The 15,512-nt window shown below is 36.7% G+C and overlaps 1 protein-coding gene across 5 annotated transcripts in view; it reads left to right on the top strand.

Annotated features, from left to right (window-relative positions):
- The window catches only part of LOC120865386 (chondroitin sulfate N-acetylgalactosaminyltransferase 2), a 58,654-nt gene that overhangs the window by 16,671 nt on the left and 26,471 nt on the right, over positions 1-15,512 (top strand). For 3 of the 5 annotated variants that reach the window (XR_005721383.1, XR_005721382.1, XM_040242655.1), the window contains exons 2-6: positions 4,469-5,397; positions 7,465-7,681; positions 9,026-9,127; positions 12,321-12,499; positions 14,118-14,212. Coding sequence is in view for 2 of the 5 variants with exons in the window: in XM_040242655.1 (XP_040098589.1) it covers positions 4,638-5,397; positions 7,465-7,681; positions 9,026-9,127; positions 12,321-12,499; positions 14,118-14,212 (1,353 nt within the window). In the remaining 3 variants the exon portion in view is untranslated. Of the gene's footprint in view, positions 1-4,468; positions 5,398-7,464; positions 7,682-9,025; positions 9,128-10,004; positions 10,097-12,320; positions 12,500-14,117; positions 14,213-15,512 lie in introns of those variants that run through there. The other 2 variants (XM_040242656.1, XR_005721384.1) reach the window with 2 other exon arrangements.

Genomic DNA, 15,512 nt, shown 5'->3' with positions numbered 1-15,512 from the left:
GTCAAATAAGCAGGGCGACAATATACAGCCTTGACGTACTCCTTTTCCTATTTGGAACCGGTCTGTTGTTCCATGTCCAGTTCTAGTTGCTTCCTGACCTGCATACAGGTTTCTCAGGAGGCAGGTCAGGTGGTCTGGTATTCTCATCTCTTTCAGAATTTTCCACAGTCTATTGTGATCCACACAGTCAAAGGCTTTGGCGTAGTCAATAAAGCAGAAATAGATGTTTGCCAAGTGCTTTATTCATGTTTTTCATTCTTTTTTCCTTCTACATTTTGAACAATTTGTTATGTCTTCAATTCATTAATAGTTCGTTGTGAAATATTTAGCCTACTGTTAATCCCATTCAGTGTATTTTAAATCTCATACATTGATGTTTTCATCTCCTTAGTTCAATTTGGGTCTTATTTTTTTTAATGTCATTTGTCTCTCCCTATGTTTTTTGAACATGAGTGTCTTTCAAATACAGTTGTAATAGCTTTTTTAATGTATTTCTGTGAACTCCAGCATCTGTGTCCTAGGTCAATTTCAATCATTATTTTCTAAAATTATGGATTGCATTTTTCTTTTTATGTCTGATCATTTTTGTTTGGATGTCAAAATATTGAATTTTATTTTATTGAATGCTAGATATTTTTATATTTCTATAAATATTTGTGAGGCTTGTGCAATTACATGGAAACAATTTGATCCTTTCAGGTCTTGCTTTTAAGATTTGTTGGCAGGATCAGGTCCATGTTTAGTCTGGAGCTAATTATTTCCCACTACTGAGGCAAGACCGTTTTGAGTCCTCTACCTAGTCAGTGCCCATGAATTTGAAGTTTTCCAGCCTGTCTGGTGGGAACGTTTACTGTTCTGGTCCTGTTTGAGTGCTGAGCTCTGTGTCTCCTCATTTTTTGTGTTCTTCTTTCCTTAGCTTCAGTTAGTTTCTTTGCATGCCTGCCCTCCTCAGTGCTCTGCTGCACGCCCAAAGGGTGTCCTCTGAAGATCCCTGGCCTTCCCTCCCTGTGCAGCTCTCTCCTCTGGTACTGTATCCTTTGAACCTAGTTGCCTTGGTCTCCTCAGACTGTCAGCTTCCCCTCATCAACTCAGGGAGTTAGCTGGGCTCTGCTTAGGAGAGGACTTCCTGTGCTATGGTGTAGAAACTAAGGCAGTTAGCTGTGCAGGCACTTGTTTCTTGTTCTTCCAGAGATCCGTGTACTTTATTACCTAATGTTCAGTATTTTGAAAATCATTGTTTTGTATATTGGGTTTATTTTTTAATTGATTTTGTTTGTGTTTAGTTGTTTCAAGTGTGAGAGTAAATCTGGTACATATTACTTCATCTTGGCTATAAGAGGAAATCTCTTTAGTCTGTTTTAAGGAGTAAGAATTGATGGCTCCTAAACTTTCTTTCTGGGGCTTTCCTGGTGGCTCAGTGGTAAAGAATGCACCTGCCAACACAGAAGACTCAGGAGATGTGGTTTCGATTCTTAGGTGGGGAAGATCCCTGGAGTAGGAAATGGCAACCAAGTCCAGTATTCTGCCTGGAAAACCCCATGGATACGGGAGTCTGGCAGGCTTAGTGACTGAAAACAACAACAAAAAGGATTTCTTTCTGCTCCAGAGCTCTTTGATTTTGTTTTACATCTGTGACAGTTCCATTTCCCATTTCCACAATATCTCACCTTCAGAACACTTAACTGTCTGCTGTTGGTGCTTGGAACGTTGCTTGGGATTACCTTTGGGTTATGAATGAATCTTGTTTGTCATACAAACACACTACTACAGTGATGGCAGTCAGGGTGTAACAGCATGAAAATGGGTGTGTTCTCTAATACTATTCTTAACATATTTAGAGCTGTCATAATCCAGTTTTTTAGAATGTTGTTAAAGAATTTCTTTTAGGAACTAGGTAAATAAGACTTTAATTGGAATGCTTAAAGTAGAATGCTTCTTTTATGGTTAACAACTACGGAGCTCTGCAACTAACATTTATATTCTAAAGTAATTACAACAACTTCTCTTTCATTTCAGTGGGTAATATTCAGCATGAGATATTTAACTGAAGATAGGCATGTAAGATCTCTCAGACCTATATTTTGCTTAAAGGAAAGAGAAAGATGACCTTGGCTTTAATGCGATCACTTAATAGTTACGTTACCATATTTAAATTAAATCTTTTCATTTCTGGACCTGTTTTTCCTAGACAAAATGGAGATTAAAACAGCACTGTTCTGAAAGGATGGCATGAGAAATGTATAAAAATACTTTATAAATCAGTATTTTTTCAAGATTTTTGGATCACAACTCACTTATAAGCATTTTGTGTGGCTAGCTCATGCATATGTGTGTATGGATTTACAATACAAAATTTGCTCCTGTACATAATGTATGCCAGTATTTCCTGTTCTGTTTCATTGAAAAGTAAACGTTAGGTGCATGTGGGGGCATTCACTTGGATTCAACTCTTTGTAACCCCATGGATTGTAGTCCCTCGCCCAGGCTCCTCTGTCCATCGAATTTTCCAGACAAGAATATTGGAATGGGTTGCCATTTCCTACTCCAGGGGATCTTCCCAACCCAGAGATCAAACCTGTGTCTCTTGGCATCTCCTGCATTGCCATTAATGGATGATATCTCAGTTTCAAATACACTGTCTATATGAAGAAAGAAATTATGAGGTATCATATTAATGAAAGGTTGAAGTCCTTAGATTATTTCATTAAAATATTATCGAGTTTGAATATAGTACAGTTAAATATATGTAACTTTATTAATAGTTTATTCAAGATTATATTCCGCATTTTTAGTTTTAGTCTTTCTTTCCCCTGATAAACAGGCTAGTAATAACTTACAAATAATTTAGAGTGATGTCTTTTAAGTTTTAGACAATGAAATTTAAGTGGTTTCTTATTCAGAGAATTAGTTTTGATACATGTTAAAAGTCCTGGAACTGTTAGCTTTGCATCCTTATTTTTTACTTAGTTTTCTTAATACTGATTTTTTCCCTTATTTTTCTGTATCACTTAAAATAAGATTTAAAATAGTAAAAAAAAAGATGCCATCATAGTAAAATTTACTTGTGAGTTGAATTTTTAAGGATACATGGTTATCTTTTGGTTAACTAAAGTAATAAATGGCTAAGGATTGTAAAGTCCATTGTTTGTGATCCACTAGCCCAAAGAAGTTTGAATCTATCCTACATTTTGTACAGAGATGTGCCATGGCGGGGGGAAGGGGAAATCACAGCATTTTGCACAGAAGGCATCCAGACTTTCCAGATCAGTAAGAAACTGATGAGGATCAACGTTGCCCAGTGACTTTCTTCCATAGGTTCTGCTGCAGTGGTCGAAACCAATTCTTTTAAAAGCTAGCTGTAGTATCACGTATTCTTCTTGACAGACACTTCTTTAGTAGAGTAGCTCTCTCTGCATTAGAGGCCTTCCCTGCTTCCTGTCTCCTAGGTTTAATCTTCTCTATTTCTAAAATTAAGTATCCTTAAGGGTTAGAAAGAAACATCGAAGAGCTCACATAACTGGTTGTAGTATGAACGATAGCATGTAATTCTGTAAATTTATAATGGATTCTTTGGAGAAGGGAGTGGCAGCCCACTCCAGTATTCTTGCCTGGAGAATTCCATAGACAGAAGAACCTGGTGGGCTCCAGTCCATGGGATCGCAGAGTCAGACACAACTGAGCGACTAACCCACCCACCCACATAATGGATTCTTTAATTTTTTTCCTGCAGATAAACATGTTTCTGTCTTTCTTTATATAGACTCCAAACCTTTCCAGACTTGTAGGAAATCTGTTGCTGTGTAATACAGTGGAAAGAATTATGTGATCTAATGCTCAAATAATCTACTGGAAGAAAGGCTTTGGATATAAAAATGTTTCTTAATGTGTTTTCCAGATGTCTGTGGCCTTCTGAAATTGCTTCCCCACCCCCCCACTTAATTTTAAGTCTCTTAGATTCACTAAGTTGAGCTATAGAAATTAATAAAAGTAGAATGCTTGAATTGAATAAACAGTAAGAAAATATCTCTCTCTAGAAAGCCATTATCAGTATAACAAAAACAGTTTATAGAAGCTCAGCTCCCAAATGGTGATATATTATAGTTGGGAAATAGTGAGTTAATTGAAATATTATGTTAGTATAGAGTTATACGTGATGTAATTTACAAATAGTTAGGGACTGATATAATCTATGTAACACAAACTACGCTAAACATAATTTTAATGTTTCCTTGATTCATTCAAGTTATGGACATGTAGATATGCTGGTTGAAAGTATTACATATATTTTAGTGTTTCAGAAGGTATTTTTCTTAATACTTTTCCCCAGCATTAACTGAATATTATATAGTATATTAGTGGCTCTCATGGTGCTCTGCCTGTTTCACATAGCTAAGCTTACTAAAGCTGTCAACAGTTTGATATACTTAAGGAAACAAAATTCTGATTGATTCTGATGTGTTTCTTTCAGAAAAATCAACACCCATGGATTTTATCTGACTGTGTAGATCAGGTTTTTTATTCTGGATATCATGGTAACAGTATAGGAAATACGCATGATTTCTCATGTCTGCAAGTAGTTCTCACTGCTGAAGGAAGCAATTTTTTAAGCTACAGCCAAATTCATTTTGGTACTTTTTATGGAAATCTTGATTTTGTTTTTACTTTTTTATAACCTTTTGCAAAAGGTATTAACAAGCAAAGAGCTCATCTCATTAGGCAAGTCCACATTAATAAGAATGCCTAGAAGAGGGTTGATTCTTCACACCCGGACCCACTGGCTACTGTTGGGTCTTGCTTTACTCTGCAGTTTGATATTATTTTTATACCTTCTGGAATGTGCCCCCCAGACTGATGGAAATGCATCTCTTCCTGGTATCATTGGGGAAAATTATGGTAAAGAGTATTATCAAGCCCTCCTACAGGAGCAAGAAGAACATTATCAAACCAGAGCAACCAGTCTGAAACGCCAAATTGCCCAACTGAAACAAGAACTACAAGAAATGAGTGAGAAGATGAGATCTTTGCAAGAGAGAAAGAATGTAGGGGCTAATGGCATAAGCTATCAAGGCAACAAAGAACAAGCACCTAGTGATCTTTTAGAGTTTCTTCATTCACAGATTGACAAAGCTGAAGTTAGCATAGGAGCCAAACTACCGAGTGAGTATGGAGTCATTCCCTTTGAAAGTTTTACCTTAATGAAAGTATTCCAGTTGGAAATGGGTCTCACTCGCCACCCTGAGGAAAAGCCAGTTAGAAAAGATAAGCGAGATGAATTGGTAGAAGTTATTGAAGCTGGCTTGGAGGTCATTAATAATCCTGATGAAGATGATGAACAGGAAGATGAGGATGGTCCCCTTGGAGAGAAACTGATATTTAATGAAAATGACTTCATAGAAGGTAATGTGAAAAATGTGTTGATCCGTTAACATTAGTATGACAAAATTCTGTTATTGTATGCTGATAATGTGTCAGAAAAAGTTATAATGTGATCAAAATAAAATAGAAAATAAGAACCAGGGAAATAGAAGAAGTCTAAGCTTGTATAGCAGAATACTCCCCAAGTTGAACGGCTCTTAGGGTTGTGTGTGTATTTGCATGTATATGTATTTGCATTCATCTCTGAACTGGTTTTGATGTTCCTTTTTTATATATATATATTTTTTTCCTTTTTTATATTTTTTAAAATGTATGAACTAAGGCTCAAAATTTGAAAACCATTTGCTAAAGGAAAAAAGAACCTAATTAAGATTAGTGGCAATTCTGTATTTTGAGTGGAGGAGAAACACATGTCAGAACATCAAGGAGGCATACATAATTTTGAAAAGCATATTTGGCATTTGGAAAAGTAAAGAAACCTGTTTTCTTAATACAGACTGCAGAAAGGGCATAACATTTTTATATGTCAAGATGGGACACGACTCAAAAGTTGAGGAGCACTCGTATACATTTAAGAAATTTGTTGATTGATGTAATTATAGATTATATCAGGAATAATTATAGGCCCCAACCCATCTCCATCTTATACCCCATGCTAGATATTTAATTGTAGGCTTAAAGCCGTTTTGAATACAAATATTTCTTGAAAGTTCTCTTTGCTTGATTCTGTATGCCACATGTAGTTTTTTGTTTTTGTTTTTGTTTTTTACCCCAATCTTCATGGGTATCACTTGCTATAATATAATACCTTCAGCCGTCACCAAGGGCCTTGTACTTTTCTGTGGCATTTCAGCTGTCTTCTCCGTATAGCCATCTCTTTTTACCCCATCACTTCCTGCAGTTTTTGATGGGTTGTTTCTTTCAAAACTCCTGTAGTTTTTCTGCAGCCTCAGCTTTTTATCTTTTCACTCAATATGTTTATAGCTTACGGCAGAATTGAAAGCTGCAGAGGAAGTAACTAAGATATGTAAAATGTCTTCGTGTCTTCTTAAAAAGAAAGGAACCTATGCCAGTTTTATATTCTGTAGCTTCTGCTTTTTTTTAAAAATATAATTCTCCTGGGATTCTGTCACTTACAGGATTTTTCTCCGTTATGGAACATATTTTGTCCCTTGGTTTTCCTCCATTGTGCCACTTCCCTCATCAGAAAAATAATTAATGGACAATGATTTAGTAGCTCCTGTTCCTCTTCCAGACTTCAGCTGAGATGTCACTTCTGGGGAGGTCATCACCAACCTACAAGTTTAAGATAACAGTGTTCCTATATGTTCTTGTAATCTCTACCCTGTGCCCCCTCTCAGAGCACTGTCCTAATATACCGCATTGCCCATTTTCTGATTTGTAGTTCTGTTAGACTGTAAGCCTCAGGAGGAGTGGGACCAATCTCTTGTTCACCATTTTATTTCCAGATATTGGCTGACTGACAGACACATCTGTAGGTCTAATCTCTCTCCTGAGTGTCACACTTACAAATCAGATTGCCTAATAGACTTCCAGGATTTTCTCCCAAAGGCATCTCAAATCACCATGTTTAAATTTATACTAATTTTTCTTCGTCTGACCTCATTCTGTTGTGTGTTTGCATGTGTATATCACTGTATCATTATTTCCTTTTTCTGTCTCCATTGCTAGACGGAACTGGGACCATGTAGCCATCTTTATACCATTAGTACCTGACACAGAAGTTTTGACTTTCAGGTCTAGAATTTAATATTGCTAGAAGTAATTTCTTTATTTTCATCATTTGGTTTATGTGTTGATAGATTCTGCTATTAAAAAAAAAGTCATGTGAAAAGGAATCATCATCATTTGGAGTAAATTTTATGGATTGAATAATAGAGCAGAATATTTTTTTAATCTTTTAAAGTAGCAGTTTTTACTGACTGTATCATGGGGATAAAATTTTCACCAATGTATAAAAGCTGTACAAGTCTGATTTTACACTTTTGATCGTTGAGTAGTCAGTAGTCATACTGAATTTGTGAGCTTTGATATGGAGACATCTTTGTTCCTAATTCTTTCCTTTAGGTTATTATCGCACTGAGAAAGATAAGGGCACACAGTATGAACTCTTCTTCAAGAAAGCAGACCTTATGGAATATAGACACGTGACTCTCTTTCGCCCTTTTGGACCTCTCATGAAAGTGAAGAGTGAGATGATTGACATTACTAGATCAATTATTAATATCATCGTGCCACTTGCTGAAAGAACTGAGGCATTTGCACAGTTTATGCAGAACTTCAGGTAATTCCCAGAGCTTAGTGATTTGGCTAAGTGCTCCTAAAAAAAAAAATTTCATGCCATTTTATTTAGTTTACCTTCACTGAGTAGGGTTACTTAGAATTGCAGAATAATTTTATAGGTTTTGGGGAACTTTATGTTTTTAATATTCCCTTTATTCTTAAGGCATGTATAGTATATTGTGTTATTGACAATTTGAACTGTGAAGTAAATTGAGGGTGACAACTATTAGGAACTAAATTTGATTATTTTTATAATTGTGTTTGAATTCATTTTAGGACAAGTTGAATTTTTAAAAATAACTTTATTGAGGCATAACTTATATACAATAAAATTGACCTATTCCAAGCATACAGGTTTCATGACTTCTGACAAATTTATACATTCTTGTAACTGCCTTTCCAATTAAGATACGGAACATTACTATCTCCTCAGAAAACTCCCAAGAACAATTTGAATTTCAAAATTGGAAGAAAAGACAAATATTCAAGTAAAAATGGGAGAATGTTCTATCTTGGGAAGCAGAGATTGTAACAGTTTTTAAAGCATTTTTTAAAATTATTAAATTTGGATATTTTTATATGCTAAAGTGTTAAAAATTAATATCTACATATTAGACTTTTGATTTGAGAAAAGTTTTTTTATTTAATAATTGTCATGTTTTTAATACTTTAATATGGTAGTCTTAATTCTTTGTAATCCCAGTTTTTGTTCTCATTGGAGTTGTTGGATATAAAAACTAGTTAACACAATTCTGTTACAGAACATCTAGAAATCATGCTTCCAACTGAGTTTTGCCTTTTTGAAATTGCTCGCTTGAGATCTGATTTCCTAAAGCATTTTTAATTGCCTTTTGGGAATTACCTTCAGATGCTACATTTTTCTCTACAGTTAATAATCATGACAAATATTTATTCCTTGATGATAGGTATAATTTCTCTAATTAGGTAGTCTGAGGACAAAATAAGTTTTGAACTAAAACTTGAGTTATTTATTTGATTTTGAACTGATTGAACTTAATTCTTTGAGTAGCTTATAGTTTGCTTCTGAAGGCAATACCAAAGCAAAAGTTCCAAAAATGTTTCAAAATATGGTAGCTTCTTGGGCTGCTTATATTGGCTTTCCAAGTGTTACGTTCATTTTGACATATATGCTGATACACATTTGCTGTGATGCCTTTAATAATTCAGCAATATTGCCAGTTTTATATTTCCTTAGTTTCATGTGATTTCATTCTAAATGAGTTATGCTTTATTTGTTTTCTTGTAAAGCTTCTTATGATTGCCTTCTGAATGAGTAGTGCCTTCTATATTTTCCTGAATGAACTTTATTTTTCAACCCTGTCAGGGATGTATGTATTCATCAGGACAAGAGAATTCATCTCACAGTGGTGTATTTTGGTAAAGAAGGACTTTCTAAAGTCAAGTCTATCCTAGAATCTGTCGCAAGGTTGGTGAGCCATGTCCACATTGAAGTCTTGTATGTATAATAGCAGAAGAATGAGAAGTTCAGATACTTAATGAATTAATAATTTTGAATAGTTGCTGTTGAAAGTTGGCTAAGATGTGAGTGGTGGTGGTAGTAAGTTCCTCATTTCACCCCTGAGTTTATTCATGCCACTCTAATGACTCGTCTTCCTTAACCTCAGCGTGGCATGATTAGGGTGCTCTTACTCTGTGGCCCACTCACCTTCTTTGTATTTGCCTCCATGCGCTCTTCATTTCCTTCTTTTGAACTCTACTGTTTTCTAAATCTAATCCTTTCACTTTGATATCATCCCCTAAGCTTGTCTCTTACTTGCCACCTTTCTTTCCTTCCGTTTTCCTGAGTTCTTTCTCTCCCTGCAAATAATGCTTAGGTCTCCCCTATCCTTCAGAGACCCGCACCTGACTGTGCAGTACCCAGTAACTACCATTAGGTTTCTGTCCTTTCACAGCTAAACCTCACAGAACAGTAGTTCTCTAACCAAGCAACTCATGTAGTACCTGGCACATAGTAGGTGCTCAGAGGTTTGAACGAGTGAAATAGTCATTCCTTAATACTCCATTATTAATTCCGTAGCTTCTCTTCTTTTTCATCTCTTAAGTTATGGGCCCAGAGTTATGACCTAACTGCCAATTTCAGCCTTTTCTCTGTCATCCTCTTTGACTGCTTTCTTACACTTGATACCTAACCAGTATTTCCTTCTTGAAACTCTCCTCTGATGTTTGTAAAATGTATATATTTTATAAATGTAGATATGTTACAATATAAGATACTAGGTTGATTGTCTTTTCTGACCACATCAACTCTGTATCCTTTACTTGCTTCTTTACCTTTCCGCTAGTTGTGGCCACTCCCTAAGAGTCCAGCTTTGGCCGGCCTTTCTTCTCGAGTCGTTCAACTAACATTCATTGAGTCCCACCGACTATGTTCCAGGTACACTGCTTGGGAGTCTGACTGGGGTGGTTGGGATAGGACTGGGCACAGAGGAGGGAGTGCGCTCCCAGTCCCAAAGGGACTCAGCATTGGGGTATGAAAAACACCGTCTTCTCCTTCCCCTTCGCCAGCTCCTCCTCCTGATGGCCCTCTTTCAGTTCACACTAAGCTCATTCTCATAATCCCTGGGCTTGATGTCTAAGAGCAGCATCTTTCACTCATTCTTTCCCTGTAATTAGTCAGTTTCTGCACGCTGCCCAGGACCTCTGCTCTGCCCTTTCCTTGCTGCTGCCACTACCTTAACCCAGGTTCCTTTCCCTCCTTACCATTTTCAGATCACCTACTAAGTGCCAGTGACTGATGTTAGCATCATGGAAGTTGCATTAATCAAGACTCCTCTGTGGCAAATGATGGAAGCTTATTAACTTATTTTGAATTTACTTGAGGAAAATGGGAGTGTTACTGAAGAATTTTGGATAACTCCCCAGATTAAAGGGATTATTAAAACCAAATTTAATGAAGAATACCAGAACAGCTTTGGTGTCTCAGTGACTGGGCTCAGAGACTTGAATACCATCAGAATTCTCTTGTCTTCTTGTCTGTTATTCTCTGCATGTTGACTTCATTCTCCTGTTGCAGATTGGCTCCTTCCACATGTGAGGTATATGGCTGTTGGCGGCTCTGGGCTCACATCTTCTCAGCTTTGCTGTCAGAGAGGAAAGAGCTTTTTCCCAGGTCCAGCTGAGAAAATCCCAGGGAACGACTTCTGTCCAGTCTTGAGCCAGTTACTATGGCCAGGTGGGGTGGGGATATTTTGATTAACCCAGCTTGAGTCTGGCTCCCTGCCCCTAGGAAGTTACTGTGGCTGGTATATTCTGTGATTAGTTCCTCCACTTCATCCTGGGAGTGAGAGGTGGCGATTGACAGTTTCCTCAAAAGAAGAGAGAGATTTGCAACATGTCAGGTGGAGGGGCAGGGGCACTCAGGGTCCACTCCATGCCTTGTTTGAGCCTTGGCATCCATCTCTCCAGTCCCCATTCTATCCTGTTGTAAGAGTAATCTTTTAAAAATGTTCCTTTTTTGACCCAGCTATCCCCTAGTGCAGTCGTTCTCCAACATCAGTCACCTGGAGTGACTTGTCGTGAGAGAGTCGCAGATGCTGGGCTCCTCTCCTAATATCTGATTCAGGGGTCTGGGGTGGGGCCTGAGAATCTGTGTTTCTAACACGCTCCCAGGCAGATCTGATGCAGTGGGTGCAGTCCCTTGGCTGTGGAAACCACTGCCCTTGTGGAAAAACCCTGACTCCTCCTTGACTTCAGAACACTAACCAAGTTCTTTAACCTCTCCTCCTCAATCTGACCCTTTTCTGGTCTTCTCTCATTGTTGCCATTTTTATCCCTGTGTTCCAGTCTGATTTGTCTGATTACTGGTCTTTAAAAAGCTTTCTACTTTCTTACCTCCTTGCCTTTGAAAATAATTCATTGGAATGACCTTTACATTCCCCACTGAATTCAATATTTTAACCAAGACATAACTTAAATTCTGCTTCTAACATCTTTTCTAACTACTACAGACACAAGCAGTCTTTTTTTCTCAAACTGCACTTCATTCATTCAATCAGAAAATACTTATTGAACTCATACCCTGTGAGGAGCACTGTCTATAGTAATGAACAAAACAAAATCCCTTCTCTCATGGAGCTTACATTCTAGTGGGAGACACTCGAACAGACATGTCCGGTGATACTGCGGGAAACAACGCTGGGCAGAGGGATGAAGATTGAAGCAAAGGGAGGTCAGGGCTACTTCACATGTGGTGTGAAGGGGATCCCCCTGATGAGGGCCCATTAGAGCAAAGGTCTAAGAAACTCGAGAAAAGGATATTCTTTGTATGTATCATTCACGTGGATTGCGTTACTACGAGACACTATGATTGTTTTCCCATGTGCATATTTCTTAACATCCCCAGTAGGTTTTTAAGATCCTGAAAGGTAGTGGCCTCTCAACACATACTAACTTCACATCACTAGCATGTTGCCTCAGATGTGGACATTTAGTTGAATATCTGTCCCTGATGATACAGACATTTAAAGCTGATGATTTCCCTATATCAGTATAGACCCAACATAGTAAATACCTGAAGTATAAAGTATTTTTTGTTACTTGTGTTAACAGAGTCAGCTTCAAGTGGGACTTACCATTTGTTGTATGTGTTTTCCTCATAGTGAGTCTAATTTTCACAATTACACCTTGGTCTCATTGAATGAAGAATTTAATCGTGGACGAGGACTAAACGTGGGTGCCCGAGCCTGGGACAAGGGAGAAGTCTTAATGTTTTTCTGTGATGTCGATATATATTTCTCAGCCGAATTCCTTAACAGCTGCAGATTAAATGCTGAGCCAGGTGCGTAAAACGTTGGCAGGTGAATTGAGTGTAAAATTTAAGAACATTCAAGTGTCAGTGCATTCCATATTTTGAATCAAGTTAAGTTTTTTAAAGTTATATTTGGCATGATTTAATTGGAATATTAAGTAGGAAAGTAAAAATTTGCCCCTCTGAAGTTCATACCCCTTACTATTTTATGGCCAGATTCCAGTGTATACATTTGAATCCAAATAAACAAATGCAAAGAAATAAAAAGTCTTGAAATTGATTAAGGAGGAAGTAGAACTCATCAGAAAAAGCCAAGCATTGTGATGTGTGTGAGTCAGAAGCACTCTTTCTCAGGCAGGTGGTGCCAACATGCATGTAGGCGGGCACTCACGAAGAAGTCTAGGTACAGACAGATGGTGCTTGGGCAACTACTGTGCATTTGGGGATGACTACTATACTTGGTTTTATTTTTACATGTTTCAAAAATGTTAAGAGCAAATGACTTTTATATATCAGATATTATTGTAATGTGATAAGGAGGTTTTTCTATATTAAAAATTCTCATAATGTATGTTTTTTATATAGAACTACTCAGATCATGCAGGTTATCTTCTTGCGAATCATTTTGGTTAGGGATGGTTGTCAGGAGCTCTTTGAGACTCAGGGGGATAAATGAGGGTTAGATTTACTTTTTTTCTAGCAGATAGCATGAAGGCCAGAATGTGGCAGTTGAAGATGTATTTGCTTAATGTAAAAGAAATATTTTATCTGAAGTATTTTATATTCATTTTAAATTGTTTCTTTAATGTAAAAGAACAATTTGCCTTGGGGAAATTGAGCTCCCCTTCCCTACATGGTTTAATGAAGATGAATGAAGTCTGCTGGGGATCTTGTATTAAAAAAACTATCACATTATTTACAGAGTCCTTTGCAGTTTCTGAGCACTGTATATTACCATGTCTGATTGAAGCCAATCTCAGCAGGTGTTCTCTGTTGAGGGGAGATGGGCTAGCTAGTTAGCCTTAATGGTCTCTTCAGTGCTAACTATTTGAAAGCTAATAACAAGGCCTTTTGAGGGGCCATTGGGTACTTAAAACTCGGTCTTCCCAGGTTTTCCAAATCTTGTTCAGATCTGTCTGCAGTTCTGTATTTTACTTATTCTCTGTATATCCATTGTATAATATCCTTTGGATTCACTGTTTCACAATTCATTTTGAAGGATAGATTTAATAGACGTTTTGGAGTTTCTTGGTGATTGGTTAACCTACATCTGTTACTGCTAATTCAGTGAAATAATGATTAATAAATGGCTCACCTCATGAACAGCTAAGAGAATACTTTTGAGCATCTCCTCAGAGTTAAAGGGAATAAACATGTCAAAAGGGAATAAAGCATCTTTTTGTCTTTTTTTCTCTGTTCTTTTGCAGGGTTATAGTTTTATAGCCTGAACTACTGATACATTGTAAAATCATTATCATGATCATCAACACAAGGTTTTAGTAACCTGAACATTGATAGAATGCAATATTAATAAAATAAAATCATCATATGTAATAAAAACTTTAATGAAATTTTAGTAGATACTGCAGTAAAGATCAGTGCTTTATTTTATTCTTTTCGTGGTGTAAATGTATATTTTCATTTATAGGTAAGAAGGTGTTTTACCCTGTGGTGTTCAGTCTTTACAACCCTGCTATCGTTTATGCCAACCTGGATGTGCCCCCACCTGTGGAACAGCAGCTGGTAAGACTCCTACTGTCAATTATGAAAAGCCTCAAAGATCCTTGCTAGGTTCCTTAATGTTTGTTTCACTAGTAGAAAAAGTTTCAATTAAAAACTATAGTTACTATAAACACTTTTCATAGTGTACCCTCCTCCATAACATGCTTTCATATTTATTATTTCAGAATTGTGTCATTCTGGCAGGGATGTTGGGGATGGGAGAGAAAATTTTAGGCTACAGAGAAAAATGCATGTTCTAGATTGTGAAAAATTTCTGGTCATTTCTACCAAATTACTTTTAGTGATACTAAAAATCTAATTTTAAAACCTTACTGGAAATTAAAACTACTAAATAAGAAGGAATATTATACTATGGGAAATTACTTAGAAAGTTTTAGAATGGGAATGCCATGTATCAGAACTTAATAGTTATTGACAAAGTTACACAAATTTTGAAAAAAAAAGTTAAACTTCTATGGAATAATTCAGATTTACAAAAAAGTTGGAAAAATAGTATAGAGAGTTCCTGTACTTCACCCAGTTTCCCCTAATGTTAGCATTTAACATAACCAAGGTTCATTTGTCAAAATTAAGAAATTAACATTGGTAAGTTACTTCTAACTCCACTGTAGAGTTTATTAGGATTTCACCAGTTTTTCTACTATAGTCCTCTTTCTGTTCCAGGATCCGGTCCATAGTACTTTGCATTTAGCCTTATCTTTTATTATTATTAATAACATTAAGAACAAAAAGGAAATAAACTAAGAAGATAATTTAACATGTTTAAAAAATGAAGAATAACTCCAGAAAAGAAGTAAAGATAAAAGCAGAAATTAATGAATCAAAAATAATAGGTTGTCACACATAGGAGCTTATTCTTTATGTGCAGGAAAAAAATAATCATAAAGTTAGGTGAACTCAAGGTATAAAAGAAAACACAACATAGGAAATTAGAATAAGAAGACATTACAAGAAATCAACCTCATATAGTAAGTTTTTAAAAATTCTAAATAGGAATTCCCTGGTGGTACGGTGGATAAGAATCTGCCAGCAGATTCAGAGAACACGGTTCGATCCCTGGTCTGGGAAGATTCTTCATGCCTCAGAGCAGCTAAGGCACACACCACAGCTACTGAGCCTATGTACTGCAGCTGCTGGAATCTGTGCTCCTCAACAAGAGAAGCCAGCGCACTGCAACGAGCAGTAGCCCTCACTGGCCGAATAGAGAAAGGCCACACACAGCAATGAAGAGGCAGCACAACCAAAGAAAAGACTAACTGAAAGGAAAAATTTGAAAGTTTATAAAATATTAACATGAGTT

This window comes from Oryx dammah, unplaced genomic scaffold, assembly GCF_014754425.2.
Source record: "Oryx dammah isolate SB20612 unplaced genomic scaffold, SCBI_Odam_1.1 HiC_scaffold_6, whole genome shotgun sequence".
In the NCBI taxonomy this organism is placed as follows: Eukaryota; Metazoa; Chordata; class Mammalia; order Artiodactyla; family Bovidae; genus Oryx; species Oryx dammah.
This window is presented reverse-complemented; position numbering and strand designations above follow the sequence as displayed.